At 36.3% G+C, this 20,928-nt stretch overlaps 2 protein-coding genes across 13 annotated transcripts in view; one reads left to right on the forward strand and one right to left on the reverse strand.

The window, feature by feature from the left end:
* Positions 1–6,851, reverse strand: part of phf21b (PHD finger protein 21B) — a 37,420-nt gene extending 30,569 nt beyond the window's left edge. For 2 of the 3 annotated variants that reach the window (XM_055191035.2, XM_073869784.1), the window contains exon 1: positions 6,479–6,851. In XM_055191035.2, the coding sequence (XP_055047010.2) occupies positions 6,479–6,532 (54 nt within the window). In that variant the 5' untranslated portion in view covers positions 6,533–6,851. Of the gene's footprint in view, positions 1–6,055; positions 6,265–6,478 lie in introns of those variants that run through there. The other variant, XM_073869790.1, reaches the window with a different exon arrangement.
* A 2,582-nt stretch (positions 6,852–9,433) lies between these two features.
* nup50 (nucleoporin 50) lies at positions 9,434–19,825 on the forward strand. Of its 10 annotated transcripts, none has more exons than XM_055190942.2 (8): positions 9,434–9,446; positions 15,033–15,113; positions 15,306–15,389; positions 15,908–16,100; positions 16,291–16,881; positions 18,721–18,802; positions 18,897–19,015; positions 19,168–19,825. In XM_055190942.2, exons 2-8 carry the CDS (start codon positions 15,045–15,047, stop codon positions 19,365–19,367), a joined length of 1,338 nt encoding a protein of 445 aa, XP_055046917.2. In that variant the 5' UTR covers positions 9,434–9,446; positions 15,033–15,044; the 3' UTR covers positions 19,368–19,825. The 10 variants fall into 10 exon arrangements, with proteins under 10 accessions (XP_055046917.2, XP_055046922.2, XP_055046915.2 ...); XM_055190940.2 differs by lacking the exon at positions 9,434–9,446 and adding an exon at positions 13,651–13,811 and having other exon boundaries at positions 15,035–15,113; XM_055190941.2 differs by lacking the exon at positions 9,434–9,446 and adding an exon at positions 13,653–13,806 and having other exon boundaries at positions 15,035–15,113.
* Positions 19,826–20,928: the final 1,103 nt, after the last annotated feature.

Consider the following 20,928-nt stretch of genomic DNA (forward strand, 5'->3'; position numbering starts at 1 on the left):
GATTACGATACAATATCGATGTTCTCCACCAACGATGCAATATTTGCCAATACATCAAACACAGATTAATTTATAAATAATTTTTATATTACGTTTAAACTCCTTGAAAATCGCACAATCTCTGTCCCAATTAAAACATTTACAAGAACAAATTAACAGAAATACACTTTTTTTTAAATAAAGAAAAATAAATAATGAGGGGAAAATGTCAAACAAAATCAAGCTTATGAAGGCAACAGTCAAAGTCTTTCAGTACTTTGTGCCAAAATGTGCAACAGTACCAATCACTGAGGTAGTTGTGGAAAAAATAAACTTTGCTCACTTGCTGACACTAGCAGATGAAAATAAACGAAAGTGGGAGAAATGCGTAGATGGACGTTATGTCAAGGAATGCGGACGCATCGTGTCGTTAGAAATGTAATCGTTGTATCAATATCCATTTATTTGCACACACCTGTTTGAAATATCCTCAATAATGCCGTTTATTGATAGACAGAAACGACAGGAAAGTAGAGGGTGGAGAGAGGGGTATGGGATTCGAACTCGGGTCGCTGGAAGTACGTTGCACCACATGTCAGAGCACCGCCCACCACATCCCCCCTCCGACGTGTTTGAAATATCCTTTAAAAAATCCTGAAATATTTGACATATCCTGTGCTGCACAAATTTTTGTCCAATCAGATTCTCCCTTGAGTGAATAGTCCCACCTCCAACATCACCAGCTACCAACTAGCAAATAGCAAACGATTAATGGTTGATACTTCAATATGTTCAGTATTATAGCATTGCTTTTACACGTGTACATGTCATCACAAACGCCCGAGCCACAAGAATCCTACAGGCTGACAAATGATGTCAAATTAACTTCATAGATTGATTTAAAAAACAAAGTGAAGGATTGCACTTAACTTGTTTCCATGGAAACAAAAACTACACTTTTAAAGCTGTCACCCTACATTCTTAAACTACAAATATATCTGAATGTTTTGTATTTTATTGACCTTCCAACACTTTTGTCCTCACGATTGATCCCAAAGATGCTTGGTCTGGATCACAAGCTAATGCAAAACATGTTAAAAGCCCGTTGAGTAAAATGAATGAACGGTCTAAACTATATAAAACACAACTTATAAACATCATCACCTTGTGCAATCTGTTAACAAAACATAAAAAACAGCCGAGTCAAAGTCATCTTTGCATCTGAGTGAAGTGCTGCTGATGTTATTTACCGCAGGCAGCGTTGCCATGAAACAGAGCAGATCAAAATGTTAAAAAGCGATTATATTCATTAAAGAAAGCTTTTATTGGCCGTCCATCTTTTGTTTCTGTTTAAAAAGCTTTAGGAGATTTCAACAGAAATATTTCTGAGTCTTTATATAAACACATTCAGTTTCTGGAGTTAAAATGATAGATATGTATGACTCTTGATATCGCTGGCCATAACATCAAGCGTGGTTGCCACTGGATACGGCCAGTAATCAAATCTAAATGAACTTTACAAAATATCAATTTTGCCAATAGAAATTGATGGCATGCACTTTAAAAAGAAAGGAAGAGTGCTTCATTCTCCATGATATTCTGCTCCTAATAAATCAAAAGAAGGACGTTTTGAGATCAGATGAGAGGCTGTATAATTATCTGCAATCTCTCTTATACTGTATACCGTATATTCATATCTGAATATTCTATACAGTCAGTATCTTACAAATAATAAACTTGAACCTCTGACGCCACTTCACTGGACATCAGGACAGCTATTCTTACACGTATGAGCTGTTTTTAAGTCATTTTTTTTCCTTTTGTATTTGTGTATTAATCTTAAAGGCCTGCAGGACAGAGATACACAAATCACTTTAGACAGAACACTGAGCTGCTTTCAGTCCAAGACATGCAAGCCAACTCACATCTGTGCTTATACATTGAACTTATGCAAGCCGTACTAAACGTGTTCTGCTTTTGTTTCTCTCAAGGTTCTGCATTTATTAAAGGAAGAGGTCACCCAATAATAACACATTCTTCTGTGTTTAATGAAAGTGAATGAGGACTCGGGTGTCAAACTCAAATCACACATCAGTATATGCTCTCTAGCCCATTCATATTCATTATATGGACAACACTGGCTGTTAACCCAGATATTCACTATTTAACATTAATATTTTGAGTTTGGGAAATATACTTAAATCTTAGTACATTTAACTTTTAAGCGTTTAAAAGGAATTAAACTAAAACACTAAAGTGACATAAACTTAAAATTATCAGTACATGTTGTAAGGAATACCCATAATCCTTTGTGCCTGAATATTTAGATCTAATAGTATTTATAACACTAAGGGGCAGTTTCGCGGACAAGGATTAGTTTAAGCCAGGCCTTAGTTTAATTAGGAAATATAACTAGTTTTAACAAACAGGTCTTACTAAAAACATTACTTGTGTGCACTTTGAGGCCAAACAAATGGCACTGTAAACTGTTGCCTACAATCCATGTGTTTGTTGTAGTCCAAGAAAAGAGATTTACTTTGGAGATGATAACTCGCATAATTGTTTACTTTGGGTTTTGTACAATTTGCATATTGTTAACATGTACTAATACACACTTACACACCAAAGGAAATTTAAAACGTGAATCGGATGATAGTTGCTCTTTAAATTAAATGCGCTCTTGTTTTAGTTCACTTTACTTCTTTTTTTAGGTTAACAACTTTCCTCCAATTGAAGTAAATAAAAAAGTAAATTCAATGTGTCCGGGTTTATTTAATCACAATATGTGTATTACAGATAAATGATTTGGAGCAGATTTTACTCTTTTGGTTAAACCGTCCCTTTAAACTAGGGCTGCACGATAAATCGCATGCGATACCACGCGCATCTCGTCAGTAATTAATTATCGTCCGTGATAATTAATGCGAAATTGCCCTGATTGTAAGTGAACTACGGCTCTGTGTAGTAAAATGATGGCGATTTACTACTAATCAAGGAACCGGCATTACTGACGAGATGCGCGTGACAATCGCATGCGATTTATAGTGCAGCCCTACTTTAAACTACACAAGACTATGTGTAACATGAAAAAATAACATCTGTTTATTTAGTTATCAACTTGTGCTAGACAGAGACAACAAAAAGTGTTGTGCTAATGTTTGTTTTGCATTGTGCACATAAACAGACACCATGATCATTTTTGGAAAGATGTTGCAAGCTTTGAAAAAGACAGAGAAATATATTTGAGCACAGAGCAAATCAAAGCAGAGATTTTATGAGTGTTTCAGTGATGCAACCCAGAGCAATAACACACAACAATACAGAAAGACTCTCACGCAACACGTATTAAAAACTCTCCAGAAAAGAAAGACATACATATGGACAGAGCACTTTTAACCCTATGGGAAATACAAGATTACTAACAAAACCTTTACACATTTATAATGTTGTCAGCTAACAGAAGCTGGAGGGTTTGTGTTCATCTGCATTATTTAAAATTTACGTTTCAGTGAAATATGGTGGGCCATAATGTGCCTGGTATAATAAATAACAGGACAGATACAGAAACAATGTTTTAGTGAACTGTTTAATTCAACATATTTCCACTTAGACTACACAAAACTGCAGTACCATTTTAATGTATTTGTGCTAATGCAATTTAAAGTTTCACCTTAGTGTTATCCAAAACTCATAGGAATGATACATATCAAATTGTGTAATGTTGTGTCTATTGGCTCAATAGTGGATCTGTACGGTTTAAACTTCGTGATCTGACTTTTAACAATACTCCAACATTTACTCAAATGTAGGGTTGCAAATAGGCAGAAACTTTCCACAGGAGCTTATTCTGGGGATTTTTGGAAATATTCCAAATTGGAAACTTAACGGGAATTATTTGGAAATGTATACAGACATAAATAAAAATGTGTTTGTTCATAAGCAGACATGCATGCAAGGTAATACAAATTTTTTAAATGACGTCTTGACTGGTTGAATTATAAATAAAACTTTAATAGATTATTTCATTGAGTAACACAACAGCATAATAAACATTATTATAGTTATTATAATAGTGACATTTTGAGATTATTTTGTGTGCATGTTATGGATGAATGCAAGTACATGGAGGGGGTGTGGCCTCAATGGCCCTTTAGTAAACAGTGTGCATGTGACTGAGGAATGTACAGCATAAAAATATTGTTATTTTAAACAAAATGATGCTGAATTTCTTTATCTACACTTAACTTTCCGCAACTCTGCAATTTTTTTAATTCCCAGTTTATTCACATTAATTCCCATATATTCCCCTTAGTTCCCATGGAAACTTTTCAGCCTTGAAAATTCACAAAATTTTGCAACCCTACACAAATGTGATCTGATTCAAATACAGGCGCTGCAACACTTTGTTTCTTTGCTTTAAAATTAAAGACCATCACACATCTGTCTATTAAAAAACTATAAAAGCATTCCCAGGAAAAAACTTTAACAATCCCTTACGATAATTAACCATGGTTTTATTGTGGTAAAAGGGTAGTAACCATGTTTTTTTTTTGGTGTATTGAATACTATGAGCAAAACCATGATTTTACTACACTAACCATGGTGTTTTGGTTTTAACTGTAGTAAAACCATGATTAGTTTTCGTAAGGGATTGATAATGAATGATTATTAATCGTCCAGAAGAGCTGTAATCTTTGTTATAAGACAAAATGCACTTTAAATATTTCCTTGTTTTCTTTAAAGTTAACTGTTCAACTGCTTTGAAATATTGTGGTGTTGACTATATAATTATAGCTATAAAATTTATATTACATGTATATTTTACATCTTTATACATTTACAGATTACTGTAGCTTGATAAAACATGGTGTTGTTCACGTATTGTAATGAATACTAATGCGTGTAACTCTTATAATGGTTATTAATGCAACTGTTTATGATGTGAATTTGAAGGCCGCGTGATGATGCTGACTTTGGTTTTTCTGCACCCTTCCCCCTCTTGAGAAAGGCCATGAATGAGGCCTCCCCTCCCTCCCTCCCCCCAGCCCGAAACTCTGCAGACTTTTGCTCCATGTTAGGAAGGAAGCGACACCCCTTCGTCACAAAATGGAAGCTTCCACTACCAAACACCGAAAACCTTCACAACAAACACCAAACGATCGCAATATCAACACAAACTGCAACGTTTGATGCGCGAGAGACTGTAAAACAGCCGCGTGTCGCTGTCCGAGGTGCTGAACGCGGATGTTAAAGTCGCTATATTTATCGTTCAGTACGACTCATTCAGTGAAGGGAATGATAAATGAGCATCGTTCTTCAAACTGAGGACAAACAGACGAATCACCAATAAAACATTGAGAAGATGATAGATGACCTTGTGTTTGATGCGCGATTGTACAGAAAAAAGTGGAAGTGCAGAGATCGAATCAAATTCTACCACGTCGTCATGTGACCGGCTCAAGAAATAAACCTCCTCAGAAACACACAGTTCAGAATAAAGTTAGCAATAAACGAGTTAATGTTCAATAAGGTACAAAGCCATCACCAGAAACGATAAATGTCAATATTTAAACCTAATAAACTGAGTAACTTTATGTACAAAACTCTCCAGAAACATATCGACCAACTCAAAATGGACGCTAACATTTTCACACTTTACCAAAAGTGCAATATCTGATTGTTAATATAAAAACCTCACGAAACACCAATCCACAGATCACGTCTAATACTTTAAAACATTTCCAGTCAAACGTGACGTGCAAAACATACACTCGTGAAGTGAAATTAAAATGAATCACTGTCCATTTATTAAGAAATTTCACTACTTCTTACTTGTTTGTCACTCTCTGCTTTTCGTGAAGTTGTACTAAGTCATACATTACACATATAAAACCACTATCATTTCTGATCAAAAGCAAGGGAAATAAGCAAGTGGACACTTTCTAAAGTGAATAAAACCCTTTGCGTTATTTGTCAAAGTCACGCTAAGGACAAAGCAGCGGTAGATTGATGCTGATAAAGTTTTTCGCCCGATGTAAAGCCCCGGCTGGCAAAGCTTCAAATCAAAAATAATTACCTGTGGGTCTTGCTTCATCTGTGTAACTAGTTTCTGAACGCAGTTAAGAGAGTAAATGCCTTACATGTAAAGTGTTTTAAGTTACGATGTGAGGGAGGAACAAAGCGGTAAGCAGCGAGTCAGTTTGAAGCTCATAAATATTCAAGTCTCGTCCCGATCGCTACACAAAACCGCCGCATCATTAGTCCAAATCGCAAATATATCGCAGCGCGGCCGCGAAAGTGCATCAAAGAGCATTTAAGCATCTGCCTTTAAAGTAATGATGGCGTCATAAAGGCGAAAGAATGTTACCGTTATATCGCTCTGAACGCTTCACGATTACAACCAAATGTAAACATTTAACCGCGTCGGATTTCTCTCTGCCGACACACAGTCGCCTTAAAATGCCCAGAAAAGCTCCCACAATAATGCCATTTTCTTTACCTGATGACATTGGACTTCTACTTTCAATGCCTCTTGAAGGCCTTGTAGCTCCATGTTCTGACTTCAGAAGCACTTTTCTTCCACTTTCGACGCGATCCGCGCTATTTGTGGCGTAGTCCAAATATTTTTAAAAGCAACAATAACAATCGAAAGAACTACTCGAGCTGCACAGCAAGTTCTCGCTTCTTTACTGGCCGCGAGACTCATCACCCACTTTACGCCAGTATAAACAAAAGTGCTCAAAAGGCGAGCGAAAGACGTCGACGCTCACGCAAATCCGCTCGGTAAACGACGCCGCGAGCGCGTGTCTGAGCGATGCTCAACGCGAGGGTCAATTTGCGCGACTTTGAGTTGAAAATCGTGGGACTATATTTTGTCCGAGTGCGCGGCTTGATTTCACTTTGCCTGAGGAAAAAGTTGCGCTTCGGTTGTCAATGCTAATTCGGAAAGTTCCCGGATGGAACAGTGAAAGAGAACTCTCCCTTCCTCCGGCACGTGAACGCGCTTCCTCAGTCTTACGCGCGTCCCCATCAAACAGTAAGAAAAGTGTAGAAAAAGTTCATTGTAAAAATGTGCTTTAATTATTCGTGTCCAATTAGATTTGTTTTTATAGACGCCTACAATTTATACAAAAATAGAAATGCTATTATTGTATTCAATGAGCTACTATTTATTAATGTATTTATATTACCGATGTTTGCATGGTATTAAAGTTAATCTTTCTTAGAATTAATTTTTATATCTAATAAATAAATTAAATCTAACTTTATGTGACAGTGTCCTTGTTTTATATAGGTAGTAATAACAATATTATAAAGAATAGCCTTATTACAAGTGACAAAACCCTAAACCTCCAAATAAAAAGTGTAAGCAAAAAACTCTCATTAATGTGCATTAAAGGGATAATTCACCAAAAAATGACATTTCTTTTTTTCTAACGTACACAAAAGAAGATTTTTTGATAAATTATAAGCTTGATTGTAATCATTGACTTCCATAGTAGGAAAAACAAATATGATGGAATTCATTGGGTACCGTCAACTTTGTGCTTACCATCATTTATTAAAATATGTTCTTCATCATTTATTACAATACTCTCATAATATTTGTTTTCCTACTATGGAAGTCAATGATAACAAACTGTGTGCTTATCATCATTTATAAAATATCTTTTGTGTTCATCAAAATAAAGAAATTCAGAACAACATGATTATGAGAAAATGACAAAATGTTCATTTATGGGTGAACTATCTCTTTAAAAGTCATGAATGGTTATGAGGAGTCTGTTGTGTCCTCTCTTGGTGAATAGTAGATGGGTTGACTATAGTTGATTGCTGTATATAAATGAGCGAATGTGTGTTGGGGGGATTAGGTTTGTGTATAGACAGAACCCCCCTCCCCAGACCTCTGTTTCACCCCCACATACTTTAAATGAACACAAATCCCTCCAGCTATTAAGATGCAAATATGCCCCGCTTCACTGACTTTTATTAGTGCTCCTAGGGTTTGTATTGTTTTGGTCATATGTGCAACTTGAAGTTTTTGATATATATTTTGTCACTGTCATCATTCATTAATGTCAAATCTGGCTAAAAAAGTTGATTTTGTTTACATTTACCTCCTGAACCCAAACTCGTACTGTTATTAGAATCAATATAAAAATGAGCACTCATCCTGATATGTTTGGAGTTTAAAAGCACACTTTCCTTTTTCTTGGCTTTATCGTTCAAGGGTTTTATCCCACACTGCCCTACACCAACCCCCCATCCACCACCTGCCCCATCAGCCCCTCTGGTCCCTCAAACACAAGGCACAATGACATTGGAGCATCAAGAGGCGCTCTCAGCTGTGGCGTCCAATCAGGAGTTGTAGGTTATGTGTGACACGTGCCTCAAGACAGCCAATCATCTTTCAGGAGAGAGTGAACGTGATGTGTAAGTTAATGTGATTCAGTGCTCTCATGTAAACATGTATGTTCTGTTGAAGCGTGTATGTGTTGTTAGGTTAAACTCATCAAAAACATACTAGATACTAAGTCATGTCTGTCTTATGTAACATGTGATTAAGCAGTGCTTATAGCTACAGATGCATGACTTATGCTTTCAGATATTAAACCAACAGGGTCACAGATGGCGTAATGCTAATAATTATGTAGTTGAAGCATGAAATGTTCTTCAGCTAATATTTTAGGTTAAGTTTAGGTTGTTTGAGTTGTGTATTAAAGGGAGTGTGCATTTACAGGAGTGTGTTTTGGGGTCGTTATTCTTTTGGGGTAATTCTTATTAAAATGTCATACAGTTTATGTTGTATTTGGCATGTCACAATGCAGCAAACAGCTTTGTTGAACAAAAAAATATTTTTTTAAATTTAAAACATTAATTAGCTGTTGTAATATTTTTAACTATATATATAAAACATATATATATAACACTATCCTCATGAGTTTTTGTCTTGATTCATCACTAATAAAACACTCATATTTTTTATCAATACTTAATGATATTTAATGAATTGTGTGTGCATGCAACTCATATCACAAAATGATGTTTCTATAGTCACGTAAAAGTCTTTTCCGTGACACTGACACATTTTTCCACCTTTTTGCGTGAACACGTATTTCTGTTTACATGTCACTGTCACGTATTTGTTATTCAACTGTTTTGTCCTATTTTCTTACCATTGTCGCTTCGGTTTAGGGTTTACATAAAATTACATTCTTACCCAAACCCAACTTTAACCCTAATGCCAGGCAACAATGTTTAAAAATCATAAAATATAAAAAATAAATCATGAAAAAAGGTATAAACCAATACTTAAAGTGACATCGTAACGCAAACACCAAATCTAACATTAAATAGAAGCATCAATGGTTTAAAAATAGGACAAAACAGTTGAGTAACAAATACGTGACAGTGACCCGTAAATAGAAATACGTGACATGTTCACGCAAAAAGAGGGAAAACGTGTAAGTGTCACGAAAAAGACTCACAAATTTACGTGACTATACGTACATAATTTCGTGATACAGGATTGGTGCATTTATAATTGACATTCATTTGCTTCATTGCAGTGCATTATGGGATTGTCTTTTTCAGCAACGCTGACTTAAAATTAGCCAAAATAAGCTTAAAAATATAATCTTAAAGGCGACTTGAGCTGCTTATCTTATGAAAAAGCTCTTAAAATTCTGCCAGCTCACTGGGTTGTGAAACAGAGGAACATGAAATAAAAACTTTTTGAATTATGTTGACGAGAAATATTACTCAATATTTACTGCAAACATCAAATGTGAATGCCTTCTGAAGGCCGTTGTCTCCTTTCATGTCTCTTTTATGCCTGAGATCTGAACATTCCTGTTGTGATCATATATTAGAGATCTCTTTCCTGAATCTCACTCAGACTTTAATAACACAATATTTGAGTTTCCTTCGTGTCACTCCAGCAGATAAACAGACAGATCTGATCTGTCAACTATAGATCTCGGATGCAAAACCCTCTAAGTGCATCTGACATGTTGTCTTATAAATGAGCATCTTTAATTAATTAGACAAGCTGGTATTTCTGAAAGATCTAAGGCCCATGTGTCAATGAAAGTGCAAAATGAAAACATGCTAGAACAAAGATTTACATATTCAAATATTTCAGTTTATTTTTAATAACCACTACAGTATCTAGATGACTTTACATCACTGTTCTCTTTAAGATAAATATTAATCTTATTTAAGGTCAAATCCTGTATAAGTGTTTTTAAAAGGTATAGTTACAGTATGTACAGTAAATTCTTTATGGTGCTGAAATGGTTGGCCAAAGACAGATAATAACAGAGAGACATCTCCATTAAGAGTAACCAATTAAATTCCCTGTTCATTAATCCATTCACTGCACTAATTACAGCATGTTAACTAAATCTGCATAATTACACTCGCACCGATCTGTGCTGCCTGATTGACATTTAAATATGTCATGCGAACAAATGAGCTATTAAGACACGCGTCAAGTGCAGTAAATAATGATCATTATCCCTCGTGACTTTATCCAGCATTGCTGATTCATATCTGACTTAAAGAATCATCATAAGTTTAAATACAAGTGTTCACGTGATCATACCAAAGTGAGGCATGCTGGGATATCAGTGTTTTTGAAACTACAAGCAATTTTATGATTGTTATTCATACTAGGAGATAAAAAAAATACGAAAACTCTAAATCAAACACAATCCCACTATTGTACGCAATAAAGTGATTTTGTTTTTAAAAGGCCATGAAAGATGCTGAAAATGAAATCTGAAATATGTAAAATTTAAAAAACTAAACCATGTGTTTAAGATACATACTATTTGAAAATTGTTTAAAATGTAATTTAACATAATTAAATAATTTGTTCATTTAATCCATCACAATATCGTTTTTGGTTTTACTGAAAAAATATTATTTTGCTAAAAATGGGTGGGGATTTTCAGTTCCCAGCATGCTTTGCGAGTAAATATCAAAATATTTTATGCATTTTTAATTTAAGATAAGAAAAGAGGGGACTTATTCATGTTTAATATGTTGTTATATTAGTATTTGAAAGAGTTTCTGTTTTTTTATTGGGTTACTATTCTGCAGACGTGTTGAGTATTGTGTTGTTTTTGATCAGAGATCATTACTCTTTAAGTGTAAATGACTTGATTTGTAAGAATTTACATTGAAGATGTAATCTTCTGTTTCAGTTTAGTGTTAGTTAGTTAGTTAGCTTGCAGTGTGTTGTTGCTGTATTATAATAACTTTGTATTTCTATATTTAAGTAAAACTAACATGATTAGAAAATAGTAGCATTGCTGAATTTAACTCATTTTTACTCAGATAAACTCAATTAAATTTTGCTAAGATAACTAAAAACAATTTAATTGCATGCAACCACTTACCTTAAAAAAATCAATGAATCATTTTTTTTCTGTGCACTTCACAACTTTATTTATAGTACACTACAACATGCTCCGAGTGGCTTATTTCTAGAGTAATAATAAAAAAGTTGTCTATCTAACATGTAATCAAAGATGATGTCAATAGCTGTTCTCTGTGCAGTGATGTGTGATCTAGAGAAAATGTCTGTGAACCAATGTCATACATTGAACAAATAAAACCTTTATTTTAATGGCAAATGTAGACCTCTTTTGATAAATCTGCACCTTAATGGGATTGCTGGGAATATGAATCATTTCTATAAATGTTATTCAGTCTTTCTCTTCAGTTAATTATTAAATATAATTGTTACATTTATAAAAGTCTGACAAAGCTTTGAACTAGCACCATGATGTCCATTATTACATTCAGCTTTCACCTCTTTTCACTCTTTTCTTTTGGTCACATTTGAATAATGATTTTTGAAAATCATTTTGTAGTGATTGTATTTCCAACCAACAAAATATTTCAGAATATTTCCATGACGTTTTATAGATTATGTAAAATGATTTCAATAAAAAATATTTGCTTGTATGCCAGCTCTGTGCAGGTCAGTCATGTAGGCTGTGTGGCATTATTACCATGTTTACTTTTAATATCAACATACAGTGCATTGTCCAATAGAAGACTTTAGATGTGTTCAGGTAGCCTGTTCTTGTATCTTGTTCACGTTTTTAGAGTTAAATTAAGTTTTCCATGCCTGTAAAACATTAATTCCCTGATGCCCACGGGATCGCTGAATAACTCATAACTTACTGCTCCTACTGTACGTGTCTGAACTAACAAACTAAATAGCATGCATGCTGATATTTCATCAACCTTTAGCCTTCAATTCATGTTGGTCATAAATCATGACTAGATTTGGAACAGAAAGAGTCAAAATAAAGTGTGTTGCATTGCATTGTGGGATACAGTATGTCATGTCACACATTAAACTGCGTACAGTACCCTGAACAGATGCTCAAGACTCTAGAAGTGCAAGTTTCAGATAGATTGGAGCACAGCCATCTGTTCTTCAACCTGTTCTTCAATCTAGTGCACACTACAGGGAACACAAGACTCAAAATATCTCCACCCACACTAACCTGCACATTTAAGAGGCATCTTACACAGATCAACTTACATGTTTAATGTTTACTTACTTACTGTACATGGATGTGCAGGATGTTGGCTAGAAATAGCAGACCATCCGGAAACTCATTTCAACATACATATACGGCCATTTGGGACATACTTATTCTTATTTTGAATATTATTTAAAACGGACAGGTGAATTGGGATGCATGGTGTGTACATTTAATTAAAATGTGTAGGCTACTTACCTGGAAATGTTACCATCTTTTATCATTGATAGTATATTAAAATATACTATCAATGATAAAAGCCACACTTTTTACCCTTGTCCTTTTTACATTTGGAAATTTTATTATGATTTTTTTTTGTTATGTTAACTTTGGATTGGGAAGGGATAAAGTTAAAAGAAAAAGTATCAAAGAAAATACTTGTTTGATATCTTTGGTATCGAAAATGATCTCCATTTATTTCAAACAATTGTTGTTTTTGATACACGATTTAATGCTGCAGTATGTTCTTTTGAATTTTATATTGCAAAATCTTCAGCAAAAAATAAATAAATAAATAAATAAAATAAAAAATGAAAACTATACGCTACTGAAAAAAGCTAAAACCACCATAAGCTGGTGAGCTGGTTTTAGCTGGTCTCCCAGCTTGGTAGCTGGTTTTGCAGGTGTAGCCAGCTGGTCTAGTCACCTTTTTAAGTTACTTTTTTGGTCAATTTTTAAGTTTTTACCTGAGATCAGCTGACCCAACAGCTTGACCAGCTTTGCCAAGCTGGGAGGACCCGCTTAAACCACCTACCAGCTCATGCTCCTGGTCTCCAAAAACACACATTTCCCATTTTACCTAATCTACTCTATATAGTATGATTTATATATATTTGTTTTTCTTTTGCTGTCGCATTTTAAATAAACCCAATAAGGGAAAAAACTGTTGGTTATGGAACTGAGATAGTTTAGCCTATTTCTGTATAAAAGTATTCAAATTGTATTTCTTAAATTATAAATTTCATATTTTATGACTGAAAGTCTTCTGAAACAAAGTCTTTATAAAAAAATGAAAGGTTTTAGGAAAATTAACGATTAAGGCACCTTTAAAAAAACTGCCGTTGGACTTCATGTCCCAGAGTCCGTTGCGGCTTTCCGCGCATGTGCGATGCTGCATGTGGACGCGCGAATATTCCGTTTGTAAGATGGCGGTGTGAACTCGCGGCCTGCTGCTGCTCTTCCTGTATGCGCGAGGATCCCGCGAACATCACTCGAACATTCGACACTGTTGGTTTGGCGCGAGCGGCTGGCGGGAAAAAGTGTAAGGTACGATTATAACGATATTTAACAGTGATAAATTACACATTGTCACGCGTCACGGTATATTTACCTTTATTGAAGTGCCGGCCCGCGACTCGCGCCTTTTTAAACATAACCTGCGTTTAATCATAACATGTAAACGTGTAAGAATTCCCAAGCGTTTCACATGCCCAATATCAAGATTCAAGATTAAAACAAACCGCGATAAATCGCGATCGAGTCGTTAATGTTCATCTGCCGGTAGTCATTCAATGGAAAGTGACGGAAATGATTCTTAAATGAGTCGTGATCACTCAAACATGTGTGAATTTCAACAGTTATCTTCATTATATTTATTATGTGATCTTGACAGAGGGCTTTAATGCGATGACCTTGATGATACAAGCAATCAAGAGAGAAGAACGTGTTTCTAAAACTTTAAAGGTGCCATACAGTGTAAAACTGTATGATAATGACATTTACGATTGTGTCCTCCTTATGTAAACCTCAAAAGACCACTAAAAAACAGACCAATCACAACATAACACCAACTGTGACGTTACATTCCAGATGTACACCCACAACATTAAAATATGTACAATGTTGTTAAAAATAAAGTTGTGACTGCTGAGTAAGCATTATATGGTAAGGCTATATCATAGTTAGCGCTATATGCTACCGTTTAGGCTGAAGTTCTACTATTGATGTTAAAGTTACGTTTTGCATAACTCAGAAAGTAACGTCCATTAACAATCTCCAAACAATTAATTATTCATCAAAATCTGTATCTTCATCTGATACAGACTCAAGCATAAGATCTGTTTACACACACACAGAGCTACTGAAGGAGAAACAGCCAATCAGAGCAGAGCTCAACATTATTATTCATGACTCTTTCAAATAAGATAATAATAGACCATTTCATTATAAAGACAAATCCTAAATGGACATGTAAAACTGACTCTGGATCATTTTTGCACTTAATAAACCCACAAACCTTTTATGTAGATATCAGATAATAATTTAACAGATTATTACAATGCATTCTTTGGGACCTTTAACTTTATACAACTCTTAAATAAAGTCTACGACTAGAATTAGCATAACTCTAAAATAAATGTAGGGTTAAATCGTTTGTGATTTGATTGATTGATTGATTGATTGATTGGTTGGTTCTGATGTTGATGACAACAAATGTCAATTTTCAATCGTTCTCATCCAATCCCATGTTGTTGTTGTTGTTTTGACAGTTAAGTTGTGATGGCCAAGCGGATCGCAGAGAAAGAGTTGACGGACAGGAACTGGGACCAGGAAGATGAAAATGAGGAGGTGATGATCATACTTTCAATGAAAACTTTTTTTCTGTGTTTTGATTCATTCTCATGTCATCGCAGACGTACATGACGTCTTTTACTCAGTTGAACTCAATTGGAGTGATTTTGAATAATCCGTCATCTCTGCTTGACTTTTTAATTTTTGAAATTCCAAAAAAGCCAACATGAGATTGTTTTCTGTTCTCAGGCAGGAATGTTTTCTCTAGCAAGTGAAGATGTGATAAAGAATCGTTCCATCAAGAAGGCCAAGCGTCGTAATACAGGTTCAGAGGTAACGGCCCTCAGATTTCCCAGCATGCATTCTGTGACGCCCCCTTGACGCTAGGGCTGTGCTGATTAATCATGCAAATGCGCATTTTCTCAATGAATGAATTTGAATGAATTAGGGTGAAATGCCACCACATCCAAAAGCCAGAGGGCGCTCTCGTGTAGAAACGTCATTTGTGCCACAGAAGAAGTAAATTCCAGGAAATTTCTAAAATAATATTTATATCACCGTTCTTCAAAACTTTTCAGGTCTTTTCATGATAATAAAGAATATTTATAATGATTGTGTTTGCTTTTTTAAATGCACATTATAAACGACTCAAACTCATAGTGATTTTAGATTGATTAGGACTTCTTACTGATCACAGAGCTGTAGTACAAGCTGTGCATGAAACACAGAATCGGAGCCTTGCGATTCAGAATCGATTTTAGCCGGGTCTTTTTAACGGGGAATACGATGTATCGTCACAGCCGCTTCTTGACGCTCTGTCATCATACATGACTTCTGTTGTTTTCTCATAGGGAGAGAGCGGAGGAGCTTTTAAAGCCTTCAAGGGCTTCTCGCTCACCCCGGGAGGAGGGACGCCATCATTCTCTGGCTTTGGTAACGGCGCTGGGTTCAAGCCTCTGTCCGGTCTGACCAATGGCAGCGTGGCTTCAGTCGCTCCATCTTTCACAGGGTTTAACTCATCCACGCCAGCTAAGACCAACAGCGGTAAGTCTCGTACAAATGTTTTAAAACACTTCAGGATGTTCTCAATATACATACCTAATCTTGTGTCGTCTCTTTTTGGACTTCATTTTAATTCAAGTCTGTTTTGAGCATCTGCAGTCTAAGATTTACATCTTCTGTGCAAGTTGGAGAATTTAATAAATGTACACATTTATTCATTCTTCATCCCCAGGTCTCTCAACATTCATCAGCTCTAAACCCACAGACGGTGATGTCACCTCTAATGGCTCCGCCTCCAGCAGTGGCAGTAAAGAATACAATCGCCAGCTCACCGCACTCAACTGTTCAGTGCGCGACTGGATCACCAAGCACGTCAACGACAACCCCCTGTGTGACCTTAACCCCATCTTCCGCGACTACGAGCGACACTTGGCAAGCATCGACAAGAAATACGGCAGCGGCACGTCGGACGGCGCAGGAGAGAGCACGTCTTTTGGAGGGGAACAGAAGCGGCTTCAGTCGAGCGGTGCATCAGTTTCTGTCGCGGGGGATTCCAGCAGCAGTGCAGCACCTTCGCTCTTCTCGTTTAAGGGGAAAGACGCTGCAGCTGCAGAGAAACCAGAGGCGCGTGCTGCCGTTCCTCCGGGTGTCTCCTTTAAGTTTGGACAGAAGGTGGACAGCTCTGTCCTCAGCTCGCTCGGGTCCAGCGGAGCTCCGTCTTTCTCCTTCTCGTCATCGTCGTCGTCAGGCACGTCTGCGTTCGGAGCAGCTGCTCCTGCGGTTTCAACTTCTGTCAGCGCAGCCGGAAACAGCCAAACTGCAGGTACATGAGCAACATCCACACTGACTGAATGCTCACCTTTACTTTAGAAATCTCTGCTGTTTGTCTAGAGATGTTTACTTAGATTATACTAGTTATGTATTTAAGTGTAATTTATAATTTATATGGATGTTGTAGTACGTATGCAAATGAACTTGGCAGGAATGTCTATATTAATTGTATTTTTAATAATAGCTGTTGTGTTAAACATGACTGTGAAAACATAAACACTTCAGTTTATAGAAATAGTATCATATTAGAATCTGTGCATTTCTAAAGCATGCATTTACAAACGTAGTTTTTATCCTGATTGTGCGTTCACACCAGATGTGAATAAATCGCTATTCGTGCGTCATTGGACACTTAAACATTTTGAATTAAATTGCTTTTTGTGTATGAAATTCAGGTGCGAATACGCTCAATTTGCCAGCTTTAGCTAGCTTGTAGTCTCGATATGTATAGACGGTTTCAGCAGTAACAACATAAACAAGCGGCTGTCGTGTTCCGCACGTAACTTCCGGTAAACTCTGTTAAGAATAAATAACAACAAAGTACTTTAAACGTAGTTTATTTATATAACAAGCAAAAAACAACACATAGATTACTTAGGAAACCAAAACATTTGTTATTTTCGACGAGACATTCAGGGTTTCCCGTAGAAAATGTGTTAGTTAAGGTGGTAGGGTTGTGCAGGTGGGAGTGGCCGGGGCGTGGCAATCAAAGTGGCGTACGCGGGATGATGAAAATATTTTTATTTAAAACACTCAAATAAAACTCAATTTTGAAGAAACTATGACAGAAAATGAACACATACTAGATTATTAATGAATTAAATGTTTTATCAACAGGCTAGTTATCCTTCAGACAGTGACGGATCATGTCTTTCTCTCATTTCGGCCATGTGGCGCGTGTGCCCGCTCGTGGTCTGAAGCGCGTCCACGCCATTCTCTGAGATGCACTTGACAGCATTTGTGCAGCAAATTTTTTTTGGACAACCTAGTTAAGGTGGTAGAGTATCCCAGCTTAGGTGGGCCGCCTGAACTGAAAAGTGCTGCCGGAAACCCTGGACATTTGTTCAAGAGATTAGTTTAGCAACTAGTCAGACCATTAAAAAAACGAAACCGGAAGTAAAGTTCGGATCCAGACGTGTCGCACATCAGCGCACATGGTCCGATGAAACCGTCTATACATGTAACTCAAATTAAGAGTTTTTTACAATTAACCAGATCCTTATATTCCTGTTTTTTCAAAAAGTTCAAAGATGTATTGTACAGTTCCGGGTGTCCACATTCAGTGACAATGATTTTGTCCTCCATTGTTGTTTTGTATTTCTGCCTTAGCTCCCTGCGTCGTAATCACATCACTACTAGCACAAGCTCCTGATTGGATAACGCAGTGCCAAAATTCGCCAACGTTTTTTTTTATTTTCAACTCATTACGCACATTAAACGCTAAACGTGTCATGCGTGTCACATGATGTCTATTGCGTCTATCGCATTGACTTGACATGTAAATCACTCGCGTTTAACGCTTTATCCGTGTTTGGTGTGAACGCACCATGAGGCAGTAAATTTATCAAAATATTCACAATAATCTTAAATTGTCTATTGCTAACAAAACGAGAATATATTTAGTATTTTGTAACCCATCCAGGCACTTATCCACTGAATGAGAAATGATTGTTCACATAAGTAAATGTAGTTTTCTGTTCAGGTTTAACTTTCTCATATTGAGTATATTAATGTAAATATTTGAAATTAATAGTTATACGCACACACATGACTCTTCCTGCTATATTAACGACAGTTTCTTGTAATAATTGACTGTGTTTTTCTGTTAAAGATGAAAACGGTGAGGAGTCAGACGAGCCCCCTGTTCCTGTGGTTAAAGAGATCAAGGAGAAAGACGCCTTCTACTCCAAAAAGTACACAGCCAATCACACGCTTGTATTATTACATACATCATTAATATTCACATGTATGTGCTAGACCTCTGATAAATGTTTGTTTTTGTCACAGATGCAAGTTGTTTTATAAGAAAGACAGCGAGTTTAAAGAAAAGGGTGTGGGAACGCTGCATCTGAAGATGGTTACTGATGGCAAACTTCAGCTGTTAGTTCGAGCAGATACCAACTTGGGTAAGTTAAGTGTTTCCTTTTACTGCTCTCTTCAAAATATTTAAAAGAGATTTTTGCAACACTTTCTGTGACTGGGAAACATTATTGAAGAGTTATTTCCTCTGTGTTTATACTTATGGGAAGTGAAAACCGATCTTGCTGATCCTTTCCAGGGAACATCTTGCTGAACATCATGGTGCCCTCCTCCATGCCTTGCTCACGAACTGGCAAAAACAATGTGATGGTGGTGTGTGTGCCAAACCCTCCCGTGGACGAGAAGAACCCCAGCACGCCCGTTCCCGTGCTCATACGCGTCAAAACATCAGAGGACGCAGACGAGCTTCATCAGATCCTCCAGGACAAGAAAGCCTGAAGCGTCCGTGCTCATGTTTATAAGCGTTTAGGACTAAACTTGGTTCGCACGACCACGGTTACATTATACACGCGTAACCGAGTTCACTCGATCTGTCCGAGCTCAAAGCGTTCTTTTATGTCCAGTTTAATCATCTGTAAGTGTGAAACAAATCGGCTCACGTACTGTGAAATCACTTGTGGTCCTACTGTAAACGCTGTTCATCGCATCAGTTTCTCTTTTGTTATAACAAAGACACGAGTCTGGATCTATCAACATTCCTTGGAGTTTTAATTGAGCTGCTATTTAAGGAATTATCCGAGGTTAAGACGGAGCAGACAGTTTTATGTGGGATGGTTTATTTTTAATTCATCTGTAAGTAAGGGATGTGTTGTGTACGGGTTTCCATACTTGCACATGTTGATAAAGAGCCGTCATTTAGTGCTCAGTATTAAACATTAAACATGCTGAAATCTTCAGTTGCCTTTAAGTTTTTATTTTTTCAAGAACAAAATGATGCATGGAAAGATTTACGTTGCAACCTCATGAAAGATCATTACAGGGATCAGATGTTGTTTTGTATTTGTCTGAATGTTTATTCAGGATGAAGAGTTTGTGTCATCCAAACCGTGTGATGTCCATGATGAGCCCTTGATGATCTGTGTAAATGAGTAGTTTTGCTTTTTGAACTTTTTACTGCCTTATATTCTGGGTTATGTGTTTAAGTGGCACTAGATCTACCATAGATTCAATGACTGCTAATAAATCAAATGAAAAGCCATGAATAAGTGTTGTTGGTGATGTCATGCAGCTTATGTTTTGTGATATTTGTCTTAATTGTAATAGACATCAACCATTTACTGCCTGATTGGATAGTGTTAGTAAAAAAACGTACAAATTATGGGAGGGAAGCACCAATATAAAATTGACATCTACAGATACTAGTAGATACTGATTTATTTTTACTCCATGTTTCAAAGTATTGAAGTATTTTTACTTTACAACCTTTTTGTTAGCAAGGGCTATCACAATGGATAAAACAATCTGGATGGCTACTTTTTGATATAGTCTGTACTAAACTTTTTTGTTTTTTATTTTACTTAAGTTTTATCATTGTTTTAAGGGGTCATATAATGACATTTTTTAAAAATGTAAAAAAAATCTTTGGTGTCCCCAGAGCGCATATGTGAAGGTTTAGCTCAAAATAGCTCACAGATAATTTAACATTTTAAAATTGACACTTTGTATGTGCTAAAATGTGCCATTTTTGGGTGTTTCCTTTAAAATGCAAATGAGATCATGCTAATGCAAACACTGATCGCCATAATGGTGGTTTGTTGAAATTGAAACTCAATTGTGCTGTCAATAATTTTCTCTTTGTACTAAATGCTCATATGCAGATTAAGGGGCGGTATTATAAATCCCAATGAGCTATTTTTTCACATGCTTGCAGAGAATGGTTTACCAAAACTAAGTAACTGGGTTGATCTTTTTCACATTTTCCTGGTTGATAGAAGCACTGGGGACCCACCCTTATGAAAATTAACCATGGTTTTACTACTGTTAAAACCAAAACACTATG

Source organism: Misgurnus anguillicaudatus, chromosome 1, assembly GCF_027580225.2.
Source record: "Misgurnus anguillicaudatus chromosome 1, ASM2758022v2, whole genome shotgun sequence".
NCBI classification, from domain to species: Eukaryota; Metazoa; Chordata; class Actinopteri; order Cypriniformes; family Cobitidae; genus Misgurnus; species Misgurnus anguillicaudatus.